The following is a 12,801-nucleotide window of genomic DNA, read 5'->3' on the forward strand; positions in this document are numbered from 1 at the left end:
AGAGACCAAAGAATGTGTTCTCTTTTAATCTGGGGAAAGTCGGCATAATGAAAGGCTGTGTATGAATAGGAGGTATTTGCATTGTGATTACAGGGCCTCTCCTCACGGTACTGGCTGTAAATCTGTGCCGGTCAGTTAATGTTTGATTGGCTGCCATTGCCAAGCAGCGCTGCTATTTACCAGGAGAAGCTTTTCTCTCACTAACCACTTCCGATTTAACATAGATAATCGATTTAAAGGCGCAGCGTCTCGCTTCCTACCGCTCAAAAACAATTAGATCTTGAAGAGAGGCCGGGACATCACTTTAGAACGGATTGTACACTGTATACTGAAACATTGGCTGCAAAACTCCAATTCAATAGATTTAGAGTTTCTAGAGAACTAAATAGGTGTGGAAATCATCAAAAAAGTTGCTCAGCTAAACACCTTTTTCCTGTGTATATTCCCTCCACAATTTAGAATTCCAATTTCAAATCTCGCATCTGCACAACTTTGAACTGGATTGTATGTACAAGTTCTGCAACTGGCAATGGTGGAGTTAGGGAAATATTAACACAATATTAATATTAGCACTGGTCAGGAATTACAGGCACAATGTTCCCAATATTCTAAAATTACCCCTTCCAATAACTGACTCGTTTCAGAAGGTGGGTGTATGGTTTTGAAACTAGACCACTATTGATTTACATTTCTAAAATCCGTGTAAAGACCAACTCTCTCCAATGTTACAGGTTAGCTTGATATTATTTCACATGAAGGTACTAATTAACTCACACTGCAGGTAAGACGAACACAACCTTACTTAAATTCCTGCCTATATTGATACCAGTATCTTTCTGCTCGATTCAGAAATCACTTGAGATATTTGAAAAGTCTGGAAATGTTGGTGGCAGCCTCTCAAACTTATGATATATAAATAGTCATGCTGCATTAAGTGAGGGAGCACGATCAAAGGGAAAAAGTACTTTTTGAAAAAGATTTTTTTAATTTCAGACTTTGTAATACGATTTGTACAGATGGTTTTCAAGTGCGGATCACTGACAATTTCTCGAAGACAAAAAGGGGAGAAACTGATTAACTCATTCAACAAACTTTGATATGCAAATCCGCGTTTTGACAATTCAAAAAAGCGAATACTGGCTGTTAGGTGCAATTTAAATCAAAGTTTCCCAGGCGGGTTAATTAATGTTTATTTTTTTTTCTCTGAGAGCATCGAAACGGGTTGTACTAAAATATTTTAAATTGTGCAATTGTTATTCTTGGATGTCGGGTTCGGTTCGGTGGAAAGGCGCTGGGATTAATTTCTTTCTGCCTCTCTGTAAATACGGAGCTGGATTATTATTAATGCCATAAAGTAGCCTGGAGCAACAACTTAAGAAAGTTTTCAATTGCCCTGCACGCTTTAAGTGCTATGCAGAGCCGTTCCCTGCAACAGGTCCCCATTACATGTAAAGAGCCCGGAGTCTCTGTGTCTGTCGCTGTGGCCGAGTTTGGGAAGTGCAACGCCAAAAAAATACACACACACACATATATATATATATATATATGTTGCAAGCAACAAAAAAAAAATTGCAAAAAAAAAAGGAAAGTAAAACTTTGAAGGAGTCCCGTCCAAGGGGGCTGGGCAAAGGCAACAACAGCAAATACATGAAGTGTTGTAAAGTCCCTGCCTTGGCACATCCACATCGTATCTTTTAGCGTGTAATGAAAGTTTATGTAGCAACTGTGAAGAGAAGGGATAATGCGATTGGGGCGGCACATCAGTCACTATTGACGTCTCCACCCCCAGGGGAGTTGGCTGAAGACGGATTCCCTTTGATAAGGTCCTGGAAAGTTTATAATTCGGTGACACCGAGGCGGGCAGCAGATTGCGGCGGTTAATTCCCGAGGAGGCGGCCAGTGTGCTTGAAGTGAGTGGCGAGGGGCCGCTGGACCGTCTCCTTGTCGCATGAGCCCCTGGCTGTGTTTTGCTGGGAGCTGGCGTTGCTATCTCTCTTGCTGGACTTGCCTGCTCGGCTGAGCTCTTTGATGTCCACACTTAAACCGCAGCTTCAGTTTGTGTGTGTGTGTGTGTGTTGGAATAACTGGGAGGACATTTGCTGCTCGGAATGACTGAGTGAAACGTAACTTAGTCCTGAGAGAAAAGGAGCAGGAGCAGAGAGAGAGAGAGACCCAGGGAGAACAATCTTGAGGGGCCGGGAGAGAAGCTACTTAACATACGTGAGACCAGATGAACACTGCGAACCCAAGTACCCGGCCGCGACTCATTCCAGGCACGATCACTGGACAATAATATCTGTCTTTTGCAACAACAAAAAAAAGGGAAAAGATTCGGCTGTTTGGGAGGTAAAAGATGGATGAATGGTAAGTTCTGAGACTGTGGAGGCTGCTGATGCCCTCTCCCCTCTCTCTCTCTCTCTCCTGATGTCCCCTCTCTGACATTCCTTTGAACTGGGAAAGGCGGTTTGAACGGCCGCGTTGTTGGAGAGACACAGATTGGGGTCTGTTTTCCGACCCCCCCCTCTCTCTCTCCCTCTCTCTCGCTGCGAATGTGGTTTAAGGGGTGGGGTAAAATATCTTTCCTGGCGGGGGTGGGGGGAGAGAGAGTGCTGTTGGGGCAAGGTGGGTCTGTGAGCTCTCACTCTAATGTTTGCCCGCTTTGCTTTGCTTTGCTTTTGCTTCTTCTCCGCCACCACCACCACCTCCTCCTCCCTTTGAACTCCACGCCGGATGCCCTCAGAGGAACTGGTGAGGGGGCCGATCCAGCCTTTCACTCCCAGAGCCCGATCACCCAGCCAGAGGCAGAGAGAGGGAGAGAGAGAGGGAGAGGGAGCAGGGGTAGGGGGGAGAGGGAGCAGGGGTAGGGGGGAGAGAGAGAGGGCGGGGGGCGCTTGCGAATCGATGCAGAGGGTGGAAAGGATAAATTCCTGTTGTAACTCTCGATTAGTGTAGGCTCTGTTTGGTGAGGTTTAGCAGCAATGAGATGAGATGCTTGTCTCGCCTTTGAAGTGCTCCATCTGATAGTAACCCAGGAGGAGAGCAATGGTAACGCTTTACCCAGGGCAGTTGGCTAAGGTCTCTTTCCATGATTTCCGATTATTAATTTGAATTATTTATATTTTTGAGGCAATTATAGATATCAGTTGCACAGGGCTCTTCCTGCAACTTCATTGCTTGCTCATGTAGGGGCAGATTTTTTTTTTAAGAAGAAAAGTTTGGCTGCCAGACTAGATTAAAGTTTTGTTAACCCGTGATTTCCCCCCCCCTTTTTTTTTTGAAAATTGCATCTGGCGTTTTGATTGTTACATTATCTAAATGTCCAGTAACCCTTTTTTTTGTAGAAACGCACGGAAAGAACCAAATGTTTTCATTCTTTCTACTGGAGAACACAAGGTGTTTTTAATTTGGGTCCAAGCACTGAGAGAAATGGGAAGCAGCTGTTTGAGGGAGGGTGGGTTTGAGTTTATTGTGGATGATATGGGGAGGGGAGGAATGTAAATTCTAGTCAATGCTGCACAGTTGCTTTCACCTGTAGAACCCAAACTCCATCAACTTCTATTTAACTGATCAGATTTGTATCACACACACACAAAAGTTTGGACAAGAGTTTTCCTGAAAGCCGGAACTTTCCTTTTGTGTTATTTTTCTTCTACATTTCAATAACCTTCAAGACAGTTTTTGATACTTTTGTTTAGCTTCAAGAGATATCTCGGCTAGAAACACACACACAAAAGATTTGATTGAAAAGTCTGGCTGGCTTGCTTGCTGTGTGTGTGGTTTTTTTTTCTTTTTGCTTCTCATCCTGTTTGAAGTTGAGCGGCTCTGGGTTTCATTAGATCGATATTTCTATTGCAGACAGAAGGCGGCCGTGTGATCCCCTGCTGACTGGAGAGGCGCTTTGCAAAGCCGATTGAAAGAGACAGAGAGAGAGAACTCGGGCCCCGCGTCCATAAGCCATGAGCACCGCTCTGATGGTGTCTTGCCTTCCGTACGCCGGCAGCTTCAGAGCAGATGCCCCTCGCCCGCCGGTGCCAGGGGAGGAAGGGGACAGATGCCAACCCCATTGCCCCCAGACCACCAGGAAACAAAGCCTCCAGCCCAAAGCTGTTACTTCTGCACCCAGGAGAGAAGACGACGAGCTGGGCGAGCCCGAGGGCAGTGCATCTCCAGAATCCCCCCTCACCAGATGGACCAAGTCTTTGCACTCGCTCCTCGGCGACCAGGATGGAACCCATCTCTTCCGCACCTTTCTGGAGAGGGAGAAAGGCGTGGACACGCTGGACTTCTGGTTTGCCTGTAATGGGTTCAGGCAGATGGACCTCCGAGATCCCAAGACACTGAGAGTGGCCAAAGCTATTCACAAGCGCTATGTGGAGAACAGCGCCTTGTCCAGGCAGCTGAAATCAGCCACCAAATCTTACATCAAAGACAGCATCAAGAAACAGCAGATTGATTCAGCAATGTTTGACCAGGCCCAGACCGAGATCCAAACCTTGATGGAAGAAAATTCTTACCAGATGTTTTTAACCTCAGATATCTATCTTCAGTATGTCAGGACCGGGGGAGAGAATTCTCTTTTTGCCAGTAAGACCGAGCTGGGGAGTTTACAAGTGGTTTGTGGTTACTTACCAACGCTGAATGAAGAGGAGGAATGGATCTGCCCAGACCTCAGAGGCAAGGGCTTCCCTCCTGGAGTTGGACTGACCAGCAAAACACTTCGGGTCACCGCTTCTGTGAGGGCCACCGATGGCAGTAGTGGCAAATGTTACGGGTAAGCTCCCAGGGACCTTTTTCTGTTAAGTGTTTCCTCTTGTGTTGTGCTCTCCTGCCTTGTTGGGTCTAGAAATGCATTGAGGTTGATCCTTGCTAAAATGCACCCCCCACATAGGAAATGTGACTGCCGAGCTGCTGGTACATTGGGAGAGAGGGTTAATTCCAGGCAGCACTCTGATTTCAGTTAGCTTTTTAAATTTTCATTACAGATGACTCATCTTGACTCCCATTGAGTCTCCTCTGTAGACCTGGAGGATACTTGCCCTGCATATAAAGTGGTGGTGAATGGCAGGTGACAGGTTGCCTGTTTCCTGTCCTCTCAAAGAATTCATTTGTGAGGCTGATATTGTGCAAGATAGTTATTGGAACCAAAGTTTGTCTTTAAATTACTGAGGTTGAGTGACAACATTGTAAACTTGCAGCTTGTTGCAATGTTCCTCAATTATAGTGAGGATAATCTTAGTGAAAATATAGATAAGACACACTCAATATTTCCTTGGAGCATTTTTAACAGCAGACAGCAATGCTTTATGTATATTTTTAATGATGCCCTTGGTTCAGAGTGGGAATGGACTTGGTTACTCATATGTTCATTTTGTTTGTACAAATGTGAGCATGTGTGGGAGAACTGGAGAGGAAGGAAGAGATGCAATGTGATGGGATAACTGTCACAGGTTAGGCACTTTTTGCTGAGGTGCACTGATACCACACACAATGCAGAGAGAAAGAGGGAGATCCAAGAAAGGTTACATCTGTGGAATTACATTGAGCTATGAGATAAGAAAGGTCTGGGAAGCATCAAGCAGTTTCCTTGAAGTCATATAGCAAGTGGTGTCTGACAGCTGAAAACACTTTGAATATTGGCCATCTTGGTGGAATGTCTTTGCAGAACATCCAGTGGAGACCACCACCTTTCATTTAAACTCTGCTCATAGGCAAACTGATGCAAAACAGGGCAACGATGAATCCATCTGGGTACAATTACCACAATGTGGTCATGTTAAAAAAAAAACGTAATCGCAGGAAAACAATTTTAATCAGTTTTCTTAAGATGAGCTGCATTGATTTTTTTGATTTTCTGCTTAAAAAGTGAAAGAGAATTTTCACTTGTATATCTTATTTAAATCAGTGCAGTAATTAAATTATCCATTGGGGTTGTAGTCAGCTGGTTAGCAGTGTTGGCATACTGGAATGGCAGTGGGGAGGGGAGTTCTCATATATTTGAAGAGGGGAGGCTTTATTGCAATGCAGATGGATGTTATGTTAAGAACTAAACTTCTAGAGAACTGCTCAGACACAGCTTCCACATCCAGATGTGTCAAACCCTGGAATGGGATGTTTTTTTGTCTCCAAAGGGGGTCCTTTGCCTAATCAGTCTGGGCTATTTTATTTTAACTACAAAACATGTGGCTATTACTCATTACAAAGTGATAAAGACCAAAAGACTGTGGCTTTCTTCATTCAGGAGTCTACAGGGAAGGACAAAGGAACATCAGCAACACTCCTTGACTTGAAATGATTGATCTGAGACAGTTAAATCTTTCATAAAAGTCTTTCTCTTTAATGTTGTAATTTAGTGCCCATCAGAAGCATGTGGAACTAATTTAGCCCTGAGATTTAAATTCTTTCTTGTGCCTTTTCAACATCTTGCAGTTTCTTTCCCCCCCCCACCCCCCACTCTTTTTTTTCTCTTCATTTTCTTTATCTTCTAATTGAAATCACTGACAGAAACTTAGCATGCTTTTAAAGAATGCGATCCCAGCTGTGCTAAATACCTGCTCTTTGAGAGAAGGCCTGCAGCAAAGGTCAGTCTGTACTGGGGCCTAAGACTTTAGTCATGCTGTTAACTCCCAACAGTACACTGCAGTAGGCCTCTCGCAGAGAAGGGGCCCTCCTATCCCTCTTTCTTTGCTCATATCTTCGCAGTGTTCACGTTCTCTTCTCTCACCCCCCCGATACCCCCCCCACCTCCTCCCATCACTGGTGAAACAGTGGAATGCATCACAGTAGGAGAGAGAAGCCTGTTGTTTGTGAGAGAATTGAGTGGAGCTATTTCAGAGGTCGAAAGTGGGTAAGTCGGTCCAAGTGTAACAAAGGGTTCGGAGCCACTAGAATGAGTGGAAGTGCTGCTAACTATTAGGGCAGCTGTGTTGCTCACTTAAATCAAGCCTGCATGGTCTAATCACAAGAGCACTATGGGGGATGGGAACATGAAAGGCTTTTAAAAAAAATAGCTAGAACATGCTGGCACATTCCTAAGCCCTAAGTCTTGTGTAAGTGACTCCAATTATTAAAATCAGCAGACCCCAGGAAAAATATGTTGGGCTGTCCTTTGAAACCACAGAATCACAACCATATTATATTCAGAGTTCACTGGTGAGTGAGAGAGACGAAAAGGGACAGTTATTGAAAAGACTCTTGAACAGTTTATTTTGAAGTTTTGCATCTTTTATCTGGAGTAAAGCTGGCTGTGGATTTGGATGTATCTATGGGAATATATGTTAATACATTATTGTGGGGTTTCTTTGAGGGAACAGCCCCCATTGCGCTTGTACTCTCCACAGTAGAATGGGAAGCTGGGAGATCTGTTAGGCAATAAACCTCGTCAGGATGATGTCACTGCTGAGCAACACAACTTGCATTTGTATAGCGCCTTTAGTGGTCGAACATTCCAAGGTGCTTCGCAGGAGTATAATCAGACAAATTTGACACTGAGCTACTTGAGATATTTGGACAAGTAGCCAAAAAGCTAATTCAAATAAGTAAGTTTTAAAGAGTGTCTTAATATTAGGAGGCAGAGAGGGTTAGGGAGGGAATTCCAGAGCCAAAGCTCAGGCAGATGATGGCACAGCCACCAAAAGCAGAGCAAAGGAAGTGGGGGATGCACAAGAGGTCAGAATTGGAGGAATGGAGAGATCCCAAGATGGCTAAAGGAAGGTTCTAGATTTGGGGAGGGAATAGGCCATGAAGTGATTTGAAAACAAGGAAGAGAATTTTAAAAGCAAATGATTTGTAAGCACTGTCTCAGCTGCAAAGAAACAAGTGCTGCCTTTCAGAATCTTTATTATAGTGTGGGTGGGGCCAGTTTTGTGCTATTTGTGTTTCTATTTGGTCAGTGGTGTGGATATTGGGGACCTCTATTATCTATATGGTTAATCCATGATAGCCTCACTGGCGTTAAATGTGTAGCGATTTAAGTCAGAATTCTGACATCGCTAAGTTTTATCAAGTAATAACAGTAATCTATCATATTTTAATGCTCTCACATACAACATGAACTTACTGTTAAGCGTCACTCTTAGTTCCCATCACGCTTTCCCTGTCACACTTTGATACTGCCTCTATTATAAATAGCAAATCCTTGGCTTATTGCAGGTAACACTAAGATATCTGTAAGCCAAAAGATTGTGGGTTCAAGTTCTACACTAGAAACCTGAACTCAAAAAACTGATCCGACCCCACCTCCCCCTCCAGTGCAGTACTGAGGAAGTACTACACTGTCTGAAGCACTGACTTTTGGATTATACTTTAAACCAAACCCCTGCCTTCTCCCTGACACCCTGCCTTCTCCCTGACATGGATGTAAAAGATCCCATGACACTCTTTCAAAGAACAAGGGGGTGTAAACCTAGTGCCTTGTCCGATATTTAGTTCTTAATCAATATTACAAAAACAGATTATTTGATCACAATTATATTGCTTGTGGGAGCTTACAGTGCACAATTTCGTGCATTCCCTATATTATATCACTAACTACACTTCAAAAGCACTTGATTGTAGCATTTTGCAGTATCCTGAGGTCATGCAAGTCACTTTATAAATTCAAGCCTTTCTTTAATAATACACAATATTCCAGTCAGTAAAAAATGTATAGTTGCAAATGCTATTTAATAGTTAAGTAATTGTACAATTGCAGTTAGCATATATTGCACAATAAGTCATTCTTTTATATGACAACATGTCAATGTGTATTGCACAATAATCATTCCAGGTAGAGCTAGATGACCTAATAGATCTATCCAGAGAGCATCTCTGGTACAGACCAAGTTGAATCCCCAGATGTGGGCAGAGATTACAATTAGCTTCAGCATACCCCAGATTTCCCATAACGTTTACCTCAGCCCCTTCACCCCCACTTGACACACATCCCCCTCCCCCCCCCCCCCCCCCCCAATTAATAATGAGATCAGAACCCCCCCACCACCACCCCTTTAACAATGAGATCCGAATCATTCCTAGCTAAGGCACACTCTCACTGGTGGAATACTCTGCTGGATTTTGCTGTCGAGGTCACATATAAATAATGGCCACTTTGAGATCCATACCCCAAGAGGTAGTTAGTGTCTTTAGGAGCGGTGAGGGTGTGGGGAGAATTGGTGAGAGGAACAATTGCATTAAAGGTACATACCTGTCACACTCCTGACTTCACTGACACACCAGTTGCCAGTTATTTTGTGCCATTTGCCTGATATTCTGTTCACCAGCAGAGGTTATTGAGATAGCAAGGTGAGGGAGAGATCAGAGTAGTGACCCTAAAGAGAGAAGCCAGGGCAGCAGCTTTACATTACAACTGTGCATTAGTTTTCAAGCCATATCTGTGAGCAACAGCACTGGAGATCAACTAATCTTGTACAACATAGGTATAATGTATCTATTATCTCTATCTCACAATTTCATAGATCATAGAATCAAACAACCGAGTCCATTCAGCCCATCAACTCTTTGAAAATGCTATCCAATTAGCCTCACTCCCCCACTCTTTCCCCCTAGCCCTTCACATTTTTCCTTTCAACTATTTATCCAATTTCCTTTTGAAAATTATTATTGAATCTACCATGACTCCTCTCTCCAAGCAATAAATAAATAAATCACTGCATTAAAAAAAACTCATCTCGTCATTGGTTCATCACATTTGTATTTGATTACTTTAAATATCAATCATAAAATATTTATCGATGAACAAAACAGGAAGTCTGCTACTCTGTGTCCTGGAGTTGGAGATTTACAGGTAGTTGCCAGTTTACAAGCCATTGACTCCAAGGTATGCCCATTGACAACAATTGGACTTCTGCACCATTAAGGACAGGCCAGTTTAAACACAGCCTTATCAGAAAGTGGTCCTGTCATTATAAAACAGGCAATCCTCCAAGGAACAATGGCACAGGAGGATCACTTGTAGAATAAACAGCCATGAGTGGGGATGCATGATGATGTGATTATTACCCCTACCCCATCATAAGCACCCTTTGAGGAGTGTAATTGGAAGGTCTTAATCAACAGATGTCCTGCTTGTACAGTTCCAAGTCAGTAAGGGAGGTCGTGGTGTGGTGGTAACGGTAACTGTAACTGGACTATTACTCCAGAGGCCCAGGCTAATGCCAAGGGGACTTGGGTTCAAATCCCACCATGGCGGCTGGTGGAATTTAAATGCAATTAATTAACAAATATGAAATTGAAAGCTGTTTCAGTAATTGTGTCCATGAAACCATCATATTGAGTGTCATAAAAACTCATCAGGTTCATTAATGTGGAAATAAACAGCTGTACATTGCCCTCCATTGCAAGCTGCAGATGAGTGATCTACATATTGTTTCTTGCAAGTATGTAGTTTAACAGAGTCTTGCTTTGCACTGTAGCTTACTGTGGGATGTGTATTTTTTTGTTCATTCTCAGGATGTGGGTGTTGCTGGCAAGGCCATTTTTATGACTCATCTCTGGTTGTCCTTGAGGGCATTAAGAGCCAAAAATCTGGGCTGACCCTCCAGTGCAGTACTGAAGGAGTGCTGCAATGTCAGAGGTGCTGTCTTTTGGTTGAGATGTTAAATCGAGGCTCCACCTATTCTCAAGTGGACATCAGTGATCCCATGGGACAGTTTGAAGAAAAGCAGGGGTGTTCTCCCTGATGTCCTGGCCAATATATATCTTCCCTCAACCAACACCACAAACACATTATCTGGTCATTCTCACATTCCTCACTTTACAATAATGGCTACACTTCAAAAGTACTTCATTGGTTGTGAAGTGCTTTGGGATCTCTCTTGAGGCTGTGAAAGCCATCATATTACAATTTTTTTTCTTTAACCATGTGGCTTGGGACTGAAGTCATATCTAGACAGGGTACAGGCTCTTCCCGGATATTAATGAGCTATTTGGATTGTTAATGACAACCTTGAGCATAGTTAGGGCCCCCCACCAGAGACGGGGGGAGGGGTTGGGGGTGGAATTGAACTCTCTGGATTGCTAGTCTGGTACCATCACCATTAACCGGTACTTATGTTAGCTTTCTATGCTCAACCTTGTATGTGTGTTTCAAATGTGTGGCCCTGTCTCAGGCTCTTAATGTCACCCAGCACTCCCTCCCAGAGTTCTTACACTCACTGCACAGACTTCCCATGGGCCGTTTGCAGTTTTATGGAGAAACTGCAATGTGGGTTCCAGTTGTTGGGCTTTGGGAAGGAGTGGGGGTTTGTCTGCTGGTCAGTGCTCCTAGTGTAGCTTCTCCCAAAGGGCATTAGCACCAACTGCCCAGAGCAGGAGGAGACACCACCCGTTAATGCTGATGGGAAAATTCGGGCTGGAACAGTTGGATACAATTGTTTGAATGTAGAAGAAAATAAATTAGTTTGCTTATTGTTCCCTATTTTGGTGAATTGTTTGGACATTTTCTCCTGCTTTACTGTAATATTTCTCTGTGCTCTGTCACATTCCCTCATTTTCCTGCTCCCCAATACCCGGCGATGCTAGTGTCCAACTTTTCAGAGGTATGAGGGGGCACAGACTGGGAAAAGGGGATGGATGGGGGGACGTGGGTATGGGCAATGTGCAGCCTCCTTTTGTCTCCGGATTTTGAGTGCTGCGATGAGAGGTTGCATACTCCATTAGGCTGCAGATTCGTGGGTCTGAGCCTGAATTGTTACCAACTCCTTGCACCTATTGGGCTTTTTGATATTGTCTCTGTACTCTCCTGAAGGTGCTGACTCTTGCCACTTCCAAGGTTGCAGGATGCCCTTTCATACCTTGCCTGTTCTCCCTGTCTGGACCCAGGCAACAAGTGTTGCCTGTGGAGAGCATCCCAGTTGGTAGCCTCATCTCCCTACACGTGTATTCTCAGCCAGAGTCAATGAATTCTGATCAGTAACAAAGGCCATTGGTAATTGTTTTCCCTCCCCTCCCTAGTCTAGCCAGTGCCAAGGCCAATGACAATGTTCGTACCACTGCCACACAGCTATATCATAGACCTAGGGTCAAACCTGGGACTTTCTGGTCTGTATGGCTCCCTATCGAGTCAGGAAAAGTGCCCTTTGAAGTTTTTGAGTGGATTGGCACTTCACTGAAGGATGTTAAGACCAGTTGTGCAAATATTAATTGTGTGAAATTCTATCCTTTTCAGATCCTATGGGAGGAATGGCCCTGTTAACCCATATCATGTTCAAGTGGGCTCTATCTTCGCTCCAGCAAGTAGTGCAAATGACAGTGAAATCTCCAGTGACGTCATGACAGATGACTCGATGTCAATGACGGACAGTAGTGTGTAAGTATGATACCTAGTGTGCGGTAACACTCGGTCCTGTTTTGCTAACTTGCTTTTGAGGATGATTCTGGCTGCATTGGGCTGATTCTCCTCTCGCCCCACTCTGTCCAAGTGCTTAGACAGTGCGCCATAGAAAATAAATGGATTCAGACCCTCCCAAATTTCTTATTCAGATCATTACCATGCCCTGGACATCCTAGTGATACAGGAACCCAATCTCCTCGCCAAGAATGGGTGTGTGCCCAAAATCAGGTGAGGAAACATAACCACAGACCTAGGGTTGAACCTTGGACTATTTAGACCATCTGATTCAGTATGGTGTGGTGAAAAAGTTGAATTTGGGGGTATTCTGAAGCTTAAGTATAGACAAGGAGTTCAGGTGGCTTCAGAAGCATTTGTAAAGTTCCTGGACTGTGCTATTGTCCAGGACTCATACTGCTGCCCTACTGTACTGTGCTATAGTTATTTAATGTTCTAATGTTTACATGTTTATGGTG

The 12,801-nt window shown here is 43.9% G+C and overlaps 1 protein-coding gene across 3 annotated transcripts in view; it reads left to right on the plus strand.

Annotated features, from left to right (window-relative positions):
- The first annotated feature begins 366 nt into the window (after nt 1-366).
- Nucleotides 367-12,801, plus strand: part of axin2 (axin 2 (conductin, axil)) — a 38,815-nt gene continuing 26,380 nt past the window's right edge. For 2 of the 3 annotated variants that reach the window (XM_078529046.1, XM_078529049.1), the window contains exons 1-3: nt 367-2,364; nt 3,856-4,771; nt 12,164-12,304. In XM_078529046.1, coding sequence (XP_078385172.1) covers nt 3,957-4,771; nt 12,164-12,304 — 956 coding nt within the window. In that variant the 5' untranslated portion in view covers nt 367-2,364; nt 3,856-3,956. Of the gene's footprint in view, nt 2,365-2,918; nt 3,046-3,855; nt 4,772-12,163; nt 12,305-12,801 lie in introns of those variants that run through there. The other variant, XM_078529048.1, reaches the window with a different exon arrangement.

The sequence above is a fragment of the Cetorhinus maximus genome, chromosome 24 (assembly GCF_964194155.1).
Source record: "Cetorhinus maximus chromosome 24, sCetMax3.hap1.1, whole genome shotgun sequence".
Lineage (NCBI taxonomy): Eukaryota > Metazoa > Chordata > Chondrichthyes > Lamniformes > Cetorhinidae > Cetorhinus > Cetorhinus maximus.